This window comes from Abramis brama, assembly GCF_963993115.1.
Source record: "Abramis brama genome assembly, chromosome: 5".
NCBI lineage: Eukaryota > Metazoa > Chordata > Actinopteri > Cypriniformes > Leuciscidae > Abramis > Abramis brama.
Window position 1 is genome coordinate 24,000,192 of NC_139967.1, and position 14,135 is coordinate 24,014,326.

The following is a 14,135-nucleotide window of genomic DNA, read 5'->3' on the forward strand; positions in this document are numbered from 1 at the left end:
CTCAAGGAAACGACACTTTATTTGACTAAATGAAGGTCTGTACAACATTATGGGAGTAGAAACTCTTCAGCAGTACACAAGCACAAACAAACACACCGGACACGCTTCAGCACACACTTGTCCTTAAGGGGCCTTTATGCACAATGTAAAATGGCAGCTGTGAGATGCTTTTTTATAGTTTGGGGAAATTAAGTGAAAAATGTCAAGCTGCAGGGATCTCCCACTTGGATATGTTGTTAGGTGTTTTTTTGTTCATTGCATGACATTTATGAAGTATGGTACTATTTAGTGACTGTGACTTTAGTTGCGTTTACACTGATCGTAAATCAGCCTCATCATGTAAACTATTTGGTCATCACAGTCATTTTACCATCATTCATAAGTGTCGTTTTTCTTTTTTTCATAAAGGGGTAATATTTGCCCCCTTGAACTGTTATTTATTTATTTACCTTTAGTTAAGGTGTGTATTCTAACTATATAATAACATGTATCTTATATGGGAAACAATATCAGTGTACTTCAGTTTATTTACACATTTCTCCCGGGCTGCCCCCGACTAAAGATTTTCCAAGTCGACAGTTAGTCGTTCATTTGATCCATTAGTCGATTAATCGGGGAGAAATAATAAACCTCATGAGCGTATACGTTTTAAATTAAGCACGCACAAAGCTTGCCACAACAACACTGGCAAACATCATATGAATTTTATGAGATCAGAACGCATACAAACAAAATTTATCTTATAATATAAGTAGCCTTATCTTAGAAATAAATGTATTTAATAAAAATAGATTTGAAATGTTGGACATACAATATAAATGAATAAATAATTATACAGAAAACTGAAACACTGCAATAATATGGACAATTCTCGCCGTCACTATATATATTTTTTCCCTCTGATCTTATATTATGAGAAGGGAACAACAGTTTGTCCACGTTGGGGAGAAGTGAGCTCCGTGTCTTGCTAACAATGAAGCCGCAGCACTGGCCTTTGAGAAGATGGATACGCTCCGATGGTGTGGAAGTTAGCTTACTAATTTAGCTTCCACACACCAAACAAACACGTGCATTTGCGCCCTAATATCGCACGTTTAAGACCATGTAAAATGGCTAACGTTAGGCTACTACTTAAATGTTTTAAATAGGTCGCATGTCACCTTTTTGTGGTCATCTTTACCCTCTCGAAATGTTCCCACACTGGTTTTTCTGCCGCACATATTACCGCATGTACCAGCCGAACCTGTGAACACAATGGCCAACCAGAGGTGTTTAAGAATCCGTTCAACAGCGCTCACAATGCTAGAGGGAAATGCTGGTTCTTCACATTTTTTAAATTGGTATACCGAAGTCGGTACTTTTGACAAAACTAGCCTATAATAGAATATTAGGAAAATAAATCTGCTATATTTGTTAAAAAAAACAGTGGGCTTTATAATGGGGTTCAGTTATTTGTGTACTTTCAATGGGAGTTTTGTCTTAGGCCCTTGTTCAGTTCTGACCCTGACATTCACTGTTTTGATACTGCCTCCAATGGAGAGCAATTTATGAATGTGACTACAATAATGTAGCAAGCTAATTATTATTGGAAGTATTGTAATTGTTCCCCTATAAAAACACCAAATTAATTAGTCCTTTAAAATGTATGGACTAACAGAAATGTCTGTCATGTCATCTGAGGTGCTTGTAAGATCTTGTTGCTTCATGTTAATCTGTCAGTATCTGCGCTCTTCATCAGAGTCAGCCGTCTCTGTATCATCACCGTTTCAATCAACACTCCGATCTCATTATATGGGGGATAAATCTATTTCTGTGCATCACCAAGCAGATCCGAGTCGGCTTGTGAGTCACACACACACCATGGCATGAAATCAAGCAGATTTTTCTGGAAATGCATTTAAAACAAAAAATAACCCCACATTTCTGCCCACAAATTACACACACTGACACCAGAAGTGTGGAACCACACACACGCTCAACCTACACCCTCATTAGATGATAAAATGAGTGGCGCATTAGTCACATTTCTGCAAGGATGCATTAAATTGATCAAAAGTGACAGTAAATACTTTTTATATTATCACAAAATAAATTCTATTTAAATAAATGCTGTTCTTTTGGACGTTCTATTTGTCAAAGAATCTTGGAAAAATGTATTATGGTTTCCACAAAAAATATTAGGCAGCACAGCTGTTTTCAACATTTGATAATAATAAGAAATGTTTCTTGAGCATCAAATCAGCATATTAGAGTGATTTCTAAAGGATCATGTGACACTGGAGACTGGAGTAATGATGCTGTAAAATTACTTTAAATTGTAATATTTCAAATTGGATTTTACTTTACATAGAAATATTATGGGTTATTATTATGGTTTTACTGTATTTTTTATTTAAATGAATGCAACCTTGGTGAGTATAAAAAAAGAAAGTCTTTCAAAAACATTAAAAAGCTTAATGACCCAAACTTTTGAATGGTAGTCAAAGTGGCTTGACAAAAATCTGACCTTCACATTTTGGCCTTGAAACCCTCTAAAGCATTTGCCTGCTAGGCCTCCATTGTAAGTGCATTACTGCATTTCCTGTTCTTATAACCTGAGAAGAGAGTTGACATGATTTCCTGAGGTAATTGACAACATGACATGGATACAGTCGAAAGAGCTTAAGCTATTCCTGAAAAATCCCTGTAACCCTTTCGTTTAATCGATAAATCGACACCTTGATCTCACATTGCACTACTTTGAACATCAAAACCCAACGTCTTGAGTCTGCAGTTCCTCTAACAGTAGGTATATGTTGCCTCCCTCAAGCCTTTTGTCCTAGATTTAAAGTCGTCCTTCACTATAATGTCTTTTTAGGAAGAACAGCCTAGAGAGGGCACAACAGAATGCCAGTTATATTTAGTAGCAACACATTTTATAATATCAAACCCTGAATGCTCAGGGTAACTGAACTGATTTGAAGAGGTATGATCTGAATCAGGAGAAAATAGAGCAGAAGTGTGGATGTGTGTGTGTGAGAGATTTTCTCAAATCCTAATTAACAAGCAGGGATCTGGTCCAGAAGAGTTGAAAAGGATGTTGGTTAATCAAAGCAGAATATGTCGAGGTGTGTGTGTGTGTGTGTGTTGTGTGAGGGGGAGGGGGTGGGGGTGGTGGTGATGACCAGCTGTTCTCCTGTCCTGTTCAGCTCTGTTCTTCCTGTTCTCCATAATACAGAATTATTAAAGAATGCTGTTAAGCTAATGTTCTTTTGCTTACCCTTGTTCTCTCTCTCTCTCTCTCTCTCTCTCTCTCTCTCTCTCTCTCTCTCTCTCTCTCTCTCTCTCTCTCCCCCTCCATCCATCTGTATCTCTTTCATTCTTTCTGCACCATTTATCTAAATCTCTCCCCTCATCACTAAATATCTCTCATTGTCCTTCTGCATCATATTTTGTGGATGGTTAGTGCATAGTGTGAGTTTTTACCGATTTTAGTTGTCTACTGTTATCCTGTCTTCATTTGGTGGATAAAGGTTTGTACGTGCTTTGTCATGTCTCATCTTGATCCTATCAACAGTCTGTTGTGTGCGTGTTATGCTTTGCCATTTCATGTCAAATTGTCTTCATCAAACCAAGTTGTGCCACTACAATCATCATCATCTAATTTATCAGTAATTTAGAGGCTCAGATCAATCTAAACTGCATAATTGAATGAATACCCTCGTGATTTCTCGCTCTCCGTCAGATTGACGCTTGTGATTTTGTGTCTGTGCGTACACTTTGTCGCGAGTGTTTGCATGTTTTCTGGGAATGTGCGTGTGTTTAGTGATGCTATATCTCTCGTTGTTTTTGGCAGCCACCAGCACTCGTTTGTGGTGTGGACCACCCACTCTCTGCTTGCTGCATCTCCAACCTATCACCTGACAGGGTAATGCACCAATCAGCTGCCTGTGCTTTTGTGTCATGTGACTGTGCCTGCCATTTTCGTTATTTTTTTTTTTTTAAACCATAGAATCTTCTCATTGTCTGGTAGTTACTCCCTGACCTGCCTGACCCTTCCTCCGGAGCTCAGTTGCACTGGAAATCATCCATTTTCCTTCGTGTTGAAACTTGGGTCACGATACAGAACATATTATCCTTTTTTGTTACAGTAGAGTGCATTAGTGCCCACCCACGTTTTCAGCGGCCTTGGTTCTGGACAAATTTTCACTATTAGTTTTTCAAAAAGTCTTTGTTAATGAATTCTAAACCATGAACCAAGCCAACCAGCTACAAGGTTATAAACTTTGATTTGAAGCAAAAAATATTAGAAAATTAGACTGTGTTAGAAAATTAAACAAAATTAGACAAGACTCTGTATATTGGCTTTAATTGGGGAAAGAACTACAATCCCAAGAAGCACTGCAAATGCGTCAAATTAAAAACAATGGAAAACCAATTGCTTTAAAGATGTTGACTGTGTATACATTGGAACAATATATGTTATGTTTATTGCAAAATATGCATATATATTGTTATATGTATATTATGCATATATATATTTTTTATTATTATTTTTTTCGCAATTCTCTGGTGAAGATTTATTTCCAGAATCATGGGTAATGTAGTTTTTCACCAGGAATTCCACTGTTAAACATGATTTAAAAATTATTAGGGCTGCCCTTGACTAAAGATTTTAGTCAACTAGTAGTCGTTCATTTAAGCAATTAGTCGACTGATCGTGCGTTTATATTTATAAGCCATAAATCACAATAATGACCCTTTAATTGCCTATATATCATATACATAACCTAATCAGTGCCCAAACGTACACGTCAAGCTTGCCACAGCGCACTGGCAAACGTAATGATTATGAGTGTGTTGTGAAAAAACAGAAGGAGGCTGTCTAGAATAGACATTTGAATAATTTATTTCGGCTGCAGAGATTAAGTCAACGATGCTGACTCGTCCTCTTCACACGCTGTGCCTTTATGCACGTTTCATACAGAATAGCCTACATAATCTGATAATATTTATTTTCCATTTGAATTTGTTCATTTAAAAGTAGACATTATAGAATATAGATATATTTCTCATGTCTGTGAGGACGCTGAGTTTTGGTTCATTTTTGTGACATGCTCAAGTTCACTAGGACCGAGATGACAGAAAGCACATCCAGATTGGGAAACGTTTTGTTGTTATTACAACAAAAAAGTTTACACAAATAAAAATATACCCTTCACAGTTTGCATTACTCTTATCTGTTTGACCAAAAATTACGGAGTATTTTAAGTTAAATGCAAGTGATGGCGCCTTTATGTCATGCAGTAAGTGCGCTCTCCACACAAACACGGTATGCGTATTATAGCGCATATTTATCTAAGTTACCATTAGAGCGAGCGGACTTGTAAAGTTGCTACTACTTACATGTTTCAAGTGATAAGCCATATTTGAGGTTGATAAATGATGGACGAATGTTTGGATTTCCTGCTGTTAACGATCTGTCCCACACAGCCTGTGTGATTTCGCCATTTCCTTTTTCTTTTTTACGACAGACTAATACAATACAGACTAATACAATTTTGGTCGACCGAGTCTCTTCTAACTGACTAAAAGTTAGTCGACTATTAAGGGGCAGCCATAATAAGTATTTGAACACCCTGCTATTTTGCAAGTTCTCCCACTTGGAAATCATGGAGGGGTCTGAAATTGTCATCGTAGGTGCATGTCCACTGTGAGAGACATAATCTAAAAAAAGAAATCCAGAAATCACAATATATGATTTTTTAACTATTTATTTGTATGATACAGCTGCAAATAAGTATTTGAACACCTGTCTATCAGCTAGAATTCTGACCCTCAAAGACCTGTTAGTCTGCCTTTAAAATGTCCACCTCCACTCCATTTATTATCCTAAATTAGATGCACCTGTTTGAGGTCGTTAGCTGCATAAAGACACCTGTCCACCCCATACAATCAGTAAGAATCCAACTACTAACATGGCCAAGACCAAAGAGCTGTCCAAAGACACTAGAGACAAAATTGTACACCTCCACAAGGCTGGAAAGGGCTACGGGGAAATTGCCAAGCAGCTTGGTGAAAAAGGTCCACTGTTGGAGCAATCATTAGAAAATGGAAGAAGCTAAACATGACTGTCAATCTCCCTCAAGCTGGGGCTCCATGCAAGATCTCACCTCATGGGGTCTCAATGATCCTAAGAAAGGTGAGAAATCAGCCCAGAACTACACGGGAGGAACTGGTCAATGACCTGAAAAGAGCTGGGACCACCGTTTCCAAGGTTACTGTTGGTAATACACTAAGACGTCATGGTTTGAAATCATGCATGGCACGGAAGGTTCCCCTGCTTAAACCAGCACATGTCAAGGCCCGTCTTAAGTTTGCCAATGACCATTTGGATGATCCAGAGGAGTCATGGGAGAAAGTCATGTGGTCAGATGAGACCAAAATAGAACTTTTTGGTCATGATTCCACTAAACGTGTTTGGAGGAAGAAGAATGATGAGTACCATCCCAAGAACACCATCCCTGCTGTGAAGCATGGGGGTGGTAGCATCATGCTTTGGGGGTGTTTTTCTGCACATGGGACAGGGCGACTGCACTGTATTAAGGAGAGGATGACCGGGGCCATGTATTGCGAGATTTTGGGGAACAACCTCCTTCCCTCAGTTAGAGCATTGAAGATGGGTCGAGGCTGGGTCTTCCAACATGACAATGACCCGAAGCACACAGCCAGGATAACCAAGGAGTGGCTCTGTAAGAAGCATATCAAGGTTCTGGCGTGGCCTAGCCAGTCTCCAGACCTAAACCCAATAGAGAATCTTTGGAGGGAGCTCAAACTCCGTGTTTCTCAGCGACTGCCCAGAAACCTGACTGATCTAGAGAAGATCTGTGTGGAGGAGTGGGCCAAAATCCCTCCTGCAGTGTGTGCAAACCTGGTGAAAAACTACAGGAAACGTTTGACCTCTGTAATTGCAAACAAAGGCTACTGTACCAAATATTAACATTGATTTTCTCAGGTGTTCAAATACTTATTTGCAGCTGTATCATACAAATAAATAGTTAAAAAATCATACATTGTGATTTCTGGATTTTTTTATTTTAGATTATGTCTCTCACAGTGGACATGCACCTACGATGACAATTTCAGACCCCTCCATGATTTCTAAGTGGGAGAACTTGCAAAATAGCAGGGTGTTCAAATACTTATTTTCCTCACTGTATATGTATATATATATATATATATATATATATAATATAATATAATATAATATAATATAATATAATATAATATATATATATATATATATATATATATATATATATATATATATAAATAGGCAATGCCTTGAAATGGAAAATAAGTGCTACCAGTGTATTGATTCTGTATCGTGACAAGAGTATCACAATAATGTACTGTTTTTTTTGTTGTTGTTGTTTTGTTCACCCATATATCCGCCGTTTGTGCTACAGCACTGAATGATTGCTCCCAAAACCCCTGACCTTCATCCAAGACAGTTCTTTATTTGGTCCTAGTTGGATATCTTTGTTAAAAACATGAAGCTTGAAGCTGTGAGCAGAAGGTCTATGAAATAGGCTAGATGCTATTGTGTTGTAGCTTGAGGCCTCATTCATAAAATTTTTAATAGTTTCCATGATAAAGGCTCAAGTACATAGACAACATTAATAAAACCATTCATAGTACATATGCCATTGTCCTGCACACAATTTTTTAGCTGTCTGAAAATACACACGCTTTAAGAGCCATCATGGCTTAGCCCCAGAGTAACCATAACTGCTTATTATGAGGCCTTTTTAATTATTCATCATTTTATATGCTCACAAGGTCCAAAATTAGTACTTGCCAAGCGCCAATTGTGAAAACAAATTGGCTTTAGTAAGTAAATAAAACAAAGCCAGTTGGCTGGCAACTTATTAGGAACTGCAGCACTAAAAGGTTTAAATCAAATTGTAAGATTGATAGTCTGACTGATCACTGATTTAAGTGAGCAATTCACATACTGTCGTCGTCTTTTTTCTTTTTTTCTCGCCACTCCAGGACATTGACGTTGGTGTATTTAGGCTGTTCCTGATTAGCTTTGGCTTTAGTTTCAGGTCTTTGTTTTGCTGGAGAATAAATCCTCCATCACAGGCATCTTGCATCTTTTTTTTTTTTAGGATTACTATGTATTTTGCTGTATTCAATTTACCCGTGCAAGCCTTCTAGGAGTGCAGAGAAGCATTTCCCAAGCATGATGCTGCCACCGCAGTGGAGCTGATGTGTTTCTGAGTCAGTTTTATGGCGTATGCCAAACATGCCGTTTAATATGATTGCCAAAAATAATTTGCATTGTACGACTCGGATCGGCTTGCTTTGCTTTTCCACTGCGTGGTACGATTCGGCTCGGCACGGCGCGCTTTGTCTCGGTTTGCTTTTCCACTGCAGTTTATTACCGCTTCAAAGTGGGTGGTATAGACTGCTCGTTAAAGTTGCTGAAAAACTTTTTAATTTGCTCGTCGCAATATCCAGCTGGATCCACTCCTCGTCCTCGGCTACCAATGAGAGGAACGTCGACTGCACCTCATCTACTGACTAGTATTAACTACTGACTTTTTTTTTTTCAAGCAAGTCGTTTAATAAAAAATGTGCAAACAAATAATACTGCGGTGGCTGTTGATGACTATTTAAATCTAGCGGGTTTGGTGTCTCGTGTTGCAATTGCAAATCCAATGATGCTGGTATAGTGATGATTCTCTCTAACCAATCAGTGATCTATATTGTTTTCACGACACATTTTAGTATCGGTACGGTACGCTTGGAACCTCAACAGAGATGGTACCATTTAAAGTGAGCCGAGCGAGCCGTAGCCAACCGTACCATGCAGTGGAAAAGCGCCATTATTCTCATCAGACCACAGAACCTTCTTCCAGTCGTCTTCAGTGCAGTGGCAAGGCCAGATATTTTATTGTGAGCAGTCCGTGGTTACATCAATCTTAAAAAAAAAACATTAATAAATAAAATATCCAATAAAGAGAATAAGAACAATAAACAAAGATAAATAATCATAGACTGGGCATACGTATAGATGGGCAAGACTTAGCCTTCCCCTGTCCTGGGATTTGAGACTAGCGTGGAATTCTCACTCAAACCACTGACTACTGCCGCTTCTGATTGCTTTTAGAGGGAAAATCTGCCCATAACTACTTGTCTAGGCTCAGTTTTCTCCGTAATAATAGCATATTGGTGATTTGTTAAACGATCCTGTGCATATCCGTAACGTGTTTTTATAGCGCTGAGAAGTGTAGCCAATCACAAACATATCTGTTGATTTCTTGAACGCAATGGCCAATCAGAGGTGTGTAAATTATAATCCAATAACCGCTCAAAACTCTGCAGTTTTTGTTCGGTGCTGATTTCTGTATGCTCGAGAATCCTCTCATTAATGCGTAGACACGATGTAAACGAGATTCATTATACAGTGTAGACCACTTCATAACGGAACTTGGTGAGATGAGTGACTGCTTTTTAGTGATTATAAAGCGACTTTCTAGGTGATATATAATCAGTTCAGAATTTAAATAAAACTTTTGTTTTTTCATGCTTGACCAGCGGCCACATACATGCTGCAAAGTTTCGGGAGAGACATCCGCTTAATTAATGTATTTGAGTTGTTGTTATTGTCATGTATGCATGATTATTTATTTTTTTCTCTTTTCCCACAAAAAATATATTTTGTCTCATTTAATTGAGTGGACCAGCCATCAATCTAAGTGTGACCCTGGCCCACTAAATGTGCACTTCAGTTATATCAGAAAGAGAAGGAAGAAAGAAAGACATGAACAGTGTTGGGGAAAGTTACTTTTAAAAGTAATGCATTACAGTATTGAGTTACTCCTCAAAAAAGTAACTAATTGCGTTACTTAGTTACTTTTTATGGAAAGTAAAGCATTACATAACTTTTGCGTTACTTTTCTTACTTGGCTATGGCTTGATCTCTTTCAGGCCTTGCAGGTGTTTTATTTACTTTTTTTTTACTTTTTTTGAAGTTCTTGTACTATTGTTTAACGCAGTAATACAATCAACAACAGCCTATATAACCTACACCTTCATTTTCTTTTAAAAACAATTATATATTGAATAATAATATAGAATAATATTAGATTCTGAGAACTTCCTGATGCATGTCATATAAAAGATCTATAAACATTACAGATTATTGAAAGTAATGTTTTTGTTACTTTTGTACTTGTGGGTAGACTATGGACTGCATAAAGTAAATTCACTGTCCATTGTGATAATAAAGAGTGTAATATAGGCTAGATAATTGCCATTATGAAATAAGTTTTATTAGAAAAATACATATCTTAAACATTTAAAAATTTTAATAACTTATTAGAGAACAATATGATGATACTAGAGAACAAACAACATCACCAATTAAACAGAATTTGTCAGCTTTAAAATGTGAAAGATTTCACATGGCATAAATAAATGTATAAGTTGATTCCAATAGAAAAACTCTTGTTTTCTATTAAGTGTCCTCAAAACAAAATCCATTTTATGCAAAAAAAAAAAGAGAAAAAAAGATCACTTCTGCAATGCAATGGGGGAAAAAAAAGTATTATCTTAATGTAATGTTAAAGTATTATCTTAATACTAAGAGTTTTGCGATCGGGCAGCAACTAATTGTTTTACCTGGTGGTGAACGTGAACTGAAATCAAGCTTTTGTTGTTTAGCTTGAGGCGGGATGCAGGTATCATTCGTCTCTCTCTCTCTCTCTCTTCCAACTCTGTAGTGCTGTGCTTTGCATGCAGATGTATTTTTAAATTTGAAGTGGTGTTTTTTGCAGTTGACGAGCTTTTCACCTGCACATAATCTACACTTAACGACTATTCCCTTCTCCTTTTCTTCGACAATTTCAAAATAGTGAGAATACTTCCATCGCAGTAATGTAATGCTCTGGCCTGCCATCTCCGTTTCTGACTAGCGCGATTCTACGTGACTACGTTCATTTTAATTCAGAACTTAAATTTTTTTTAATGCACATTAATTAAACTGAAAAGTAACTCGCATTACTTTTTTTAAAAATGTGTATGTGTAAATTTATAAAGTAATGCGTTACTTTACTCGTTACTCCAGAAAAGTAATATTACGTAACGCATGTTATTTATAACGCGTTACCCCCAACACTGGACATGAATGTCTGCCTGCCTGTTCTTCTGTTACCAGTGGTTGATCTTAAAATGTTCTGACCATTTGCTCTTTTACCATTAGGCTTGGAAAAGGTCAAACTAGCTGCCTAACTGCAACATCTGAAATAACTTTTTTATTTTTTTTTATTTTTTTTATTTTTACATTACAGCTTCGTGCTGGGTGGTATGACCAAAAATCACAGTATTTTTAAAAATTATCCCGGTTTCACGGTGTATGGCTGTATTATTATTTTTCAAGCATGACTGGGTGTTAACCACATTTTCTACTGATTGAGAGAGGAAATACTGCAGTAGATTGACTTAGAATACCCTATTGTACTGTCATGAGTGAATATTGTTGAGAAATTCCACAGTAATATAGTAGTATTAATACAGCTTTGCAAGGCCCCACAAAATGATGCTGTTTAAAAAGAGGTGCCAGCTGGAGGAGCATTAGGAGCAGCAGAAACAGCGGTTTCCCTGGTAACGGCTGTACACAAAGCAGCGCAGCGCTAATAAACGCTGCTTTATCAGGAAAGATAAAGAAAGATTAAATGAAAGTGACATCGAAACTTTTCTGAAGACAGTCAGTTCCCTTCAAAGTTACATTCATATAAAAACACCCGTACCGCGTTTTGACTTTGAAACGTGCAGTGCAAATGTTTATTCAACGATGTCAAAGTTTTTTGGAAAATCTATTTGTGGCGGGCAGTGTTGATATTGTGAACCAATGTATGGGAAAAACTGTAATATATTTTGACAACCATAAATTATATTTGAACCTATCCATCTTCACTGTCACGCTTAGTACACAACACACAACACATACAGCTGTGCCCTCACCACAGTGCAACAGTGAAAAGAGACCCCTCTCAAACAGCGCCGCGCCGTGTTCCGAACGTTGTTTAAACGACATACATCAGTATTGCAGTGTATTAAAAATTTATATCATAACAAAAATAAACACCGCTTTTTGGTATGAACCGGTATACCGCCCAGCACTACATGTACTCTAAAAAGTAATGTTAAAGGTAGGGTAGACAATTTTGGAAAATAGCATAGCAAGCTAGCTTTGAAAGCATTAGATCCCACCCTCCCTTCAGAGCGCTCTTTCCAAAGCCACACCTCCTTCAAAACACATGAACTCTGCAAAGCCGCATGAAACGCGTTGATGACGTGTGATGTCTGCGCAAGCAGGGTGCGCGGAGGTATGATATACGTATGTTGACAGGCAGGTAGGTCATTTTATCATTCTGACTGAAAAAGTTTTTGGTCCTGAGACTTCCACAGAAGATATATGTACATGTTTTAATATTTAGACCACTTCTATTATTGATTGCTATCAGGATGTGAGAGAGTTTCAGCCAGTATAAAAAAGTGTTTATAAAAAAAATTGCCTACCCTACCTTTAACATGGCCACAAAAACAAAACATTTTGCTGGTAAAACAAGATTTCTCATAAATATTACTATAGTTCATTTCTGAGAGGCCTATCTTTGACCTCATGTTAGTTGTATGTCACATTGTGTTAAACCTCTGTGTGATGGTGGGAAACTAACATTCTACATGTTGTGTATATGTGTGCGACATGTTTGTCATTTGAGGCGGGTTTCTGTGCTGTACTCGTGTTAAACGTACAGTATGGGATTTTTTCTCCACTAGGGGTCGCTAACCTATTTACAATAACAAAGGCGTAGTTTGATGACGCAACATTTGCTAAGAATTATGGATCTTGTCGTCAACGTCAAGCCGACCGATCTAATAATGTTTATGGATGACTGAATACATCGATGTTTTTATCATGACTGTGATATGAAGCAGTTCGGGATTGCTAAGAGACAGCTATCAGCTCCACACGCGACGCGAGTCCCGCCGATATAAAAGGAATATGGACATTTCATTCTACCGAACTACACGCAAGTGCAGAATTACAACTCGCAGGTCAGTTTATTAGACAAATTAAACTTGAGGTAACGCAGCGCTGTTTCACTTGGTCTAACATTACACTATCACACTAAACTGCATTTAAATGTGTTGAAATGTATTGTTAGTTTGTCTGTATGAGACTAGCAGTAAGCTAGATCAACATTAGAATAACATACAGATCATATTCTAACATTTTATCATTGTTGAACTATAAAACATTGATTAGTTTTATGTAAATGTGCTCACCTGTTTAATAAAGTACATGTAGAAGCGGTCGAAGTCTCAGACGTGGAGCTCTCGTTTATATACTGTCTATGGGAGCTCTGATCTCGAAACAACAACAGCGTGCATATAGACATTGCGAACTACAGTGGTCCACGTCTGTCGTCTTGGTTACTATCAGAGGGCTCTGGTTCATAGCTCTGGTTACCATGGCAGCGCGAGCGGAAACCAGGGACAACGCGGATATGACGCCATTGACTGCGACAAAACGGAAATAAAGAAACGTGCCGTGTCTTCGAATTAAATTAATTTCTCCTGGTTTGAAAGTTGTTGGAAACAGTCGGGATAATGCAAGTACACAACTAAAAAAATATATAACATAGATATAGTGATTTTTGCTATTTTTAAAGCAAAAAAGTTACATATTGTGCCTTTAAATGAAGAATCAGGAAGCACCACGTCTGTTTCACATATAATGAATCAAACATATTTGATCTTTTCGCACAGCATTATCTCTGTACCACTCTCACACTTATTTATACTTAGTTATTCCTTCATATTAACCTCCCCCTTCCCACACTTCTCTCTCTGATGGGCAGATCACTGGTGGAGGATGATGATGCTCAGATGATGAAGGTGTCGCTGGGATGCAGTGAAATGGGGCTGTCCTCCCACTTGCAGGCCTCGAAAACAGGAAACACACGCTTCTTTACCAGCAACACACACAGCTCTGTGGTTTTACAGGTGAGTGTGTGTGATTACATATGTCTCTTACTAAACGTCAGGGTGGGTATGTGGGGCGTCACCATCTGCCACTC

General features: G+C 37.8%; 1 protein-coding gene across 6 annotated transcripts in view; it reads left to right on the forward strand.

Annotated features, from left to right (window-relative positions):
* Positions 1–14,135, forward strand: part of klhl13 (kelch-like family member 13) — a 64,328-nt gene that overhangs the window by 33,153 nt on the left and 17,040 nt on the right. For 3 of the 6 annotated variants that reach the window (XM_084115840.1, XM_084115841.1, XM_084115839.1), the window contains 2 exons: positions 3,836–3,907; positions 13,917–14,061. In XM_084115840.1, the coding sequence (XP_083971966.1) occupies positions 3,836–3,907; positions 13,917–14,061 (217 nt within the window). The remainder of the gene's footprint in view (positions 1–3,835; positions 3,908–13,916; positions 14,062–14,135) is intronic. The other 3 variants (XM_084115843.1, XM_084115844.1, XM_084115842.1) reach the window with 1 other exon arrangement.